General features: G+C 38.7%; 1 protein-coding gene across 2 annotated transcripts in view; it reads left to right on the forward strand.

Annotated features, from left to right (window-relative positions):
- The window catches only part of sh3kbp1 (SH3-domain kinase binding protein 1), a 39,631-nt gene extending 34,894 nt beyond the window's left edge, over positions 1-4,737 (forward strand). For both annotated transcript variants that reach the window (XM_028570031.1, XM_028570032.1), the window contains exons 13-19: positions 423-558; positions 710-771; positions 954-1,060; positions 2,366-2,497; positions 3,133-3,335; positions 3,701-3,764; positions 4,570-4,737. In XM_028570031.1, the coding sequence (XP_028425832.1) occupies positions 423-558; positions 710-771; positions 954-1,060; positions 2,366-2,497; positions 3,133-3,335; positions 3,701-3,764; positions 4,570-4,608 (743 nt within the window). In that variant the 3' untranslated portion in view covers positions 4,609-4,737. The remainder of the gene's footprint in view (positions 1-422; positions 559-709; positions 772-953; positions 1,061-2,365; positions 2,498-3,132; positions 3,336-3,700; positions 3,765-4,569) is intronic.
- The last annotated feature ends 2,648 nt before the right edge of the window (positions 4,738-7,385 follow it).

Consider the following 7,385-nt stretch of genomic DNA (forward strand, 5'->3'; position numbering starts at 1 on the left):
CATGCGTACTCATAAACTAAAAACAAGCTACATAACAATCCTACTGCCACCACTTCGACCTCATCCTTCTGATCCTGTTCTGGTCTCTGTCGCCCTCCAATTTTTTTCTTTGTGTCTTGTATTGTTTTTCCCTTCCCACTCTTGCAGCATTGGGCGACTCCCAACCTTTCTTATTCTTCTTCTTCTTCTTCTTCTTCTTCCTCTTCTTCTGTTTTTTTTCTCCAACAACTTTCTTTTGCTTAGTTTTAGTCCTCTTGGGTCAGATTTAGTTCCTTTACCTTCATCACGTATACTCCTACCTTTATTTTACCTTGTCTGTGTGTGAGTGTTTGAGTCACACGTTCACCTCTACAGGTCTGTATTCATGTTGTACACTATGTCTGTTTTGTTGTGTGTTTTTGTATGATTTTGTTTGTGTGTAGGTGAAGAGATGAAGGTTGGAGACATCCCCAAGCCCTCTATCCCATCTATCATTCCTAAGAAACCCCTCCACCCAAAGACAAGCACCTCCTCTTCCTCCCAACCCCCACGGCGTCCTGAGAGACCACCCACTCTAGCGTCAGTAAACACACACACACACACACACACACACACACACACACACACACACACACACACACACACACACACACACACTTATACGGTAAAAAAATCCCATATACTCCTGAGCATATACAGCCTAATGTTGTTGTATGGTTTACATGCTCAGGTGTGAAAGCCCAAAGTCTGAGGGCGGGGCTTCGACACCAGATTCTGCCCCACATGACACTGGTGAGTTTGACTGACAGGAGCATCGCCCAATGAGATCAAGACATGGTACCTCAGTAACTGTCAGAGCGCTCTCTCTCGCTCTCTCTCTCTCTCTCTCTCTCTCTCTCCTCTCTGTATCATCCTGTGGAACTTTAGCTGTTGATGATCAGGTATGTTTGTGTTTCTAATGTGCATTTGTGCAGATGTGGACCTCGACGCGGTGGTGCCGTCAACAGAGAAGCTGAGTCATCCGACGGCGACACGGCCCAGAGTCAGCGACCGCCGGCCTCGCTCACAGATCATCACACCCGTGAGTGTGTTCATAGTCACCCATCATGAAGGAAATACTGGATTTTTTTTTACTGGATGTACACTATTGTAAAAAGTTATTATTATTATTGTATCACAATCAGTAGTGGAAGAAGTAATCAGATCCTTTACTAAAGTTAAAGTAGCAGTACCACTGTATAGAAATAGTCTATTTCAAGTAAAAGTCCTGCTTTAAAAAGTACAAAAGTATTAACATCAAAATATAAAAGGACTCGTCATGCAGAATACCCCATTTCAGAATAATGTATATTATATTATTAGATTAGAATAATTGATGCATTAATGTGTTCTTCACTTTAATGTTGCAGCTGTGAAGATGGAGCTAATTTTAATTACTTTATGTCCTCTTGGGGAGTTTGTGAATTTTTTAAGTTTTATCTTTATCCATATCTGCAATGTAACTTAAGTTATCAAAAAAATGTAAAGTACAATATTGTCTATAATATATAATAATCTGAAATATAGTGGAGTAGAAGTGTAAGTAGCATAAAATTGGAAATACACAATCAAAGTACAGGTACCTCAAAATTGTACTAAAGTACGTAACTTGTACGTAAATATAAAATTCACAGAGCCCAGAATGGGGCTTTAAATTTGCTTTTGCTATGAAGGTTGTAGTCTTGAAATTGTATTCTCTGTCTGACTAATTGTCGATAAACATAAAGATTTCAATATATTGTAATATTAAATTGAGATGAGCAGCAAACCCTCAAATTTGTGAAGCCAGAAACAACAAATGACCTCGCATTTGTGCTTGATAAACAACTTAAATGATTTATTTTCAGCCCTGAAACAAAGTGTCAATGCTGGTGAAAACCGCTGCAAAAAAAAATATAAATACATATATATATATATATATATATATATATATATATATATATATATATATATATATATATGTATGTAAAAGTTTAATTTCAAAGTTGGATTGAAAGTTCTTTAATGTTTTGTATTCAAATCGCTAAAAACAGTATACTATGAAAATGAGTATGTAGTACAAACTGTATAGTTTGTAGTATGTAGTATGAAACTGGGACACAGCCACATACACATACTACACGTACTGTACCGTACATAATTATCTGGTGTCCATTATATTAGTCCAGTATATTGAGTATTTATAGCATATTATGCACCTTGTGTTGTGTTTTTGAGCAATGTGAAGTGGATGGAGCAGTTCTAATGGATTATGACTGTATTTAAATTACATATTTCTGATATCAGTACTTCAAAAAGCCACATTCTTTGCACTGAATAAATAAGACCATCACTGTCTCTGTTGCAGTCTTCCCTGTCAGGTATCGATCTGGACTCCCCTGCAGTGGAGGACCGGAAGGACAGAGGAAAGGTGGAGCCGGAGTCTGTCTCCTCCAGATCTGCAGAGGGTTCCCTGAGGAAAGGAGCATCCGCAATCCCTGTACGACCACCTTCTTTCACTATTTCTGTCATCCAGCAGAGGGCGCAACGACACATTTTTTTCATGTTTCTGTGCAGTATTAGAACTATATAATTATGTTTTTTTTCTTTCTCCTAAACACTCTACACCATGCTTGCCGACTAATGTGATATTTAAAAGTTTGTTGACAGATGACAACATGTTTTTGTTATAGTAATATTAAGTGTATAATTCATCACTTTCATTAATAATTGAACATCAGTAAGACATGAAGTTATAATTTTAGCCTCAATTTTAGTTTTAAAAAGTGGATGTCTTTCAATTGGCAAAACAATCTCACAACAAGGTCCATTAGTAACTGTTCTGGAGCTTTCAACCATATCACAGTTTTCCTCATCACATGGAGATTGGCCTGAAATTGTAGATGTGACATTTTTTCTCAGCACTTCTCAGAACTTTTGTTCCGTAAACTGCTTAAAAACTCTCACCACAAACAAAGTCATATATTTATGCTGTAATTTGGATTCCTAACTTTCCTGAAAGCTCTTCAGATTCATAAAACTAAAGCACAACTACCAGGTTATTTATTAAATGTAAAAAATATAATGATTCCTAAATTCTTAATATCACTTATCTGTGTTTACATTTATTCTCAGGTATCTGACAGTAAAGTACCACTTCCCGCCAAGCCCTCTCTCCCAAGCGCCAGTCATCGCCCCACATCCCTGTCTTCCTCCTCAGGTCTGAGCCCCTCCCCTGAGCTTCGGCATTCACCTCTGACCCCCCTGACACTGGAGGAACTCAGGAACCAGCTGAGAGACCTGAGGGCTTCTGTAGAACTGCTCAAGAGCCAGCACAGGTACATCACATGCACAGTATATAGCAACCTAGAATCAGTGACAGCTTCTAAATCACTTCTCAAAACATATCTTTAAAAGAAGCTTTTTATAAATGCTAGCACACCATTTTATATCTGTATTATCATTATTGTTACCTTTTTTTTTAAGTCATATATTATTGTTGGGTATTTTATTTCATTTCATTTATCTGTATGCTTTTATTTGCCTCATTGCAGTCCTGAAATGTTTTAATCCTGGTTCAACCACGTAAAGCACTTTGTAACTTTGTGTTTAAAAGCACTGTATAAATATATGATTATTATTATGAGTGTGTGTGCATCTATCAGTGTCATGATGCGTTTGTGTGTATTTGTGTGTATTTCAGGCAGGAAATGAAGCAGTTGACCAAAGCGCTGGATGAAGAGAAGAAGATTCGTCTTAGTTTACAGGTGAGACTCATGAAGAATTTAGATCTTTGGTTATGGAACAAACAAAGCAGGTTTGTAAATAATTGGCAACAATAGCAATATATATCTTAGTATATATTATAAATGTGTATGTACTGTATATATTGGGTTTTGTTACCTTTTTTCAGAAAAAAAGCCCAAGAAGCTTAAACAGCAGTAAAAGTCTGATTTAGCACCCAAGAAATACTTACAAACTAAATAATGCACACACACAAGTTATGAGTGATATCCATTTCATGCACTAGTGATTGATCTAGTATATAGCCAAACGTATGTGGACAATCATGTGGACAATCATGTGGACACCCAAACGAGGTCTATAAAGAAATGTTTTTACACAGTTTGGTGAGGAAGAACTTGACTAGCCAAATATATAAAGAGACCATCCAGTAATTGTCTCAGGTTCAGTTGCCTTGATTGCCATGTGCCCTTGAGCAAGACACCAAGTTGTTCTAGATAAATCCTCCTCCAGATGGCATCAGTATTACTAGATGTCAATAATTCAATTTAATCTATATTATAAAAGCATTATATTATAATCCTTTGATATTGTTTTTTTTTTTTTTTTTTTTTACTTTAACAAGCAATTACAAAATGTTAACCTTGGGCACTGGAAAATTGTGACATTTTATAGACTAAATAATGAATTGATTAATTGAAAAAATAGTCTACAAATTCTCTAGTATCGCTACTGTGATCTCATCCAGAAAGGATTTTCAAAGCAGCAGCTACATGTCCTTGACTGTACAAGAAATGAAATCACAATATGTCTGTGTTTGTTTGACAGATGGAAGTAGAGCACATAAGGAAGAGCCTGTCAAAATGAAGAATGAAGCATCCTCTATCACCACATCGGAGGCCAACATTTGAAAACATTCTCACTGTTGGCTGAGACTATAAAGAATACATTTTGTGCCAAACGATCATCACGATAAACATCAGCAACATTACAGTATCATGGAATCAGCCACCTCCCCCCTCTCTGACGCCGCCTTATTCTGCGTTTACTTCTTTATTTCTCTTGTTAAGTTTACTGCTATCTTGTCGCAGCTTGCTGTGCCACTGGTACGGACTGGCTGTGTTTTGCCACGGTTGCGGAACGATGACACAGAGGCTGCCGTGGCGACCTCGCCGGTACCATTCTGTGTGAAGGAAACTTGGATCTCGTTCCTCCGTAGCCCGGTTTGTTTAGATGGCCTCTGTGCTGGTCTGTGTCCACTCTGCGGCCTTCGCCTCTTATCTGTTTGTGTGTGTGATTGTTTTTGTTTTCCATCCATGTGAGGACTGCAGTTTTAGACCTTCAAATTAGGGACATTTTGTAAGGTGAAGTGGTTTTGGCCGGATCATGACTTCTTCAACGGTTACGATTTGGGTTGATCAAAGTCTACACTCTGAGACACATAATTAGCATTCGGGTTGCATTGTTTGACTCACTGAGCTTGATGTTTCTATGGTACACTTCAGGCAGGGAATTTCCAAGCATCAGCCAGTAACAGCACTGGCATTTGGACATAATTCCTGAACCTTTTATTCTTAGTGGCATATTTTTTTAATTTGCAGTCAAATATCCCACCTGTCAGGAGGCCAAAAATTATAAGCACATCATCATTCTTCACCCAATCAGTTTAATTAAGTCTAACCAACATGACAAGTACTGAAACTATAGGTGCTATTTAAAGGAATAGTTGAACATTTTGGGAACTACGCTTATTCGCTTTATCGCTGGGAGTTTGATGAGAAGATCAATACCTTCTCATGTCTGTACACTAAATATAAAGCTACAGCCAGCAGCTAATAAGCTTAGCTTAGCATACAGACTGGAAACCCTAGGGAAACAGCTAGCCTGGCTCTGTCCAAGGGTAACAGAATCTGCCTATCAGCCCCTCTGAAGCTCACTAATTAGCATGTTATGTCTTATTTAAAAACGTCAATTTGTGGTTGTATGGTGACAAAAAGACTTCAGAAAGTCTCTGCTTCCAACCAAGAAATAAACCTCTTTCACAAAGAGTTTCTGCAATACTACGGCGACTTTGCTTTTTAACACTAAAACGAACAACGGTGGCACAATACTGCTCCAGTGTGTGATTTTAGATCGCATGCCAGCATTTGGCAAGCGAAGAGGCTTGACAGCCTAGTCTCGCTTTGCCTGACCATCGTCCTCAGCTAAGCGAAGGAGGGTCTGGCTAGTCCACACAGCATTCCGAGATGGAAGAAAAACGTGCTCTGGTTTATTGGCATTTCTTTAAACCAATCACAATTGTCTTGGGCGGCGCTAAGCACTGGGAAAAGCTGCGATTCCTCTGCAAAATAGCCTCGGAAAGGAACTTGTTTTGGTGGAACGTGTACGTTAAAAAGTTGTTCTAGTTGTGCAACAGAAAACTCAGATTGGACAGATAGTCTAGCTAGCTGTCTGGATTTACCCTGCAGAGATCTGAGGAGCAGTTAACCATTGTCCTCAGAAATCCACCGGAGTTTAAATTTCCAACACAAAGAAAGCGGAAGGTAACGGACATCTGCCCGAAAAGACATGCATCCGGTGGAATTTCCTGCTCTACCGGAGCAATCCCGGAAGAACATTGAGGATATAAAGGTATAGTATAGGATGTAGAGGATATATAGGCTGTAGTTCCGCCCTGCTGGGTGTCTCTTTCACACAGGCGTTGTTTCGGCTCTGCAACTACCTCTGCTTTTTACAACTCTGTCCACCCTTTCTATCTCCGTACCTTTTATACAGAATGGCGAGGCGGAATAAGAGCGCAACATTCCCGCATCGAACAGGCTGTGTGAAAGGCTGGCTGTAGCTTCATACTTAAACGTACAAACATGAGTGTTATCAATCTATTCATTTAACTCTACGCAAGAAAGCAAAGAAGCAAATTTCCCATGATGTCAAACTGTTTCTTTGACAACATTCAAAACTACCCAGTGATACTTGGCTGCAAATGAATATGAAGAAAAGCACATGTCACTGCATGAACACGCCTACAGTATCTATGATATATATTATGTCAAGAGTATTGCCTTCTGGACCAAAATATAGTATTTTACCTTTTTTTTTTGCTTTTGCACTTTTGCACCACGACTCCAGAGATCCATATGCATCTGATGTTTCTGGTGCTCTTTTGGCAGCAGGTGAAGGGTAAATACAGGGTTTGAGGAATGTAGTCAGTGAATAGGACCTCACAGGTAAAGGAAGATAAAAAATGTGCGTGTGCATGTCTGTGCGTATGTGTGGTAGCATGTACGGCTGTTTGCCTCCCTTCCTTATATGTGCACAGAATCTATGGCAACCCGTCACTGTGGCCTTCCTGTTTCTGACTCCAAATCTTCCTTTCTTTTTCTTTCTTTCTTTCGTATGACAACAAGAAAACAACTACAACTGAATCTACAAGTTGTTTTCTTGAATTGGTCCTTTCTCTCCAGGATAGTGATAAATATATATACTTTTATATTTCAGTGTAATAAAGATGCTATTATGTACTGTACGTGTGCATATTTTGTTTTGTTTTTAAAATACCAAAAATGTTTGAATAGTTTGCTGGTAAAGTGTATAATATACAGTACTGTTTGAAGGAGCATTTTCTTCCATTCCGTTGCTCTTTA

The sequence above is a fragment of the Perca flavescens genome, chromosome 22 (assembly GCF_004354835.1).
Source record: "Perca flavescens isolate YP-PL-M2 chromosome 22, PFLA_1.0, whole genome shotgun sequence".
NCBI classification, from domain to species: Eukaryota; Metazoa; Chordata; class Actinopteri; order Perciformes; family Percidae; genus Perca; species Perca flavescens.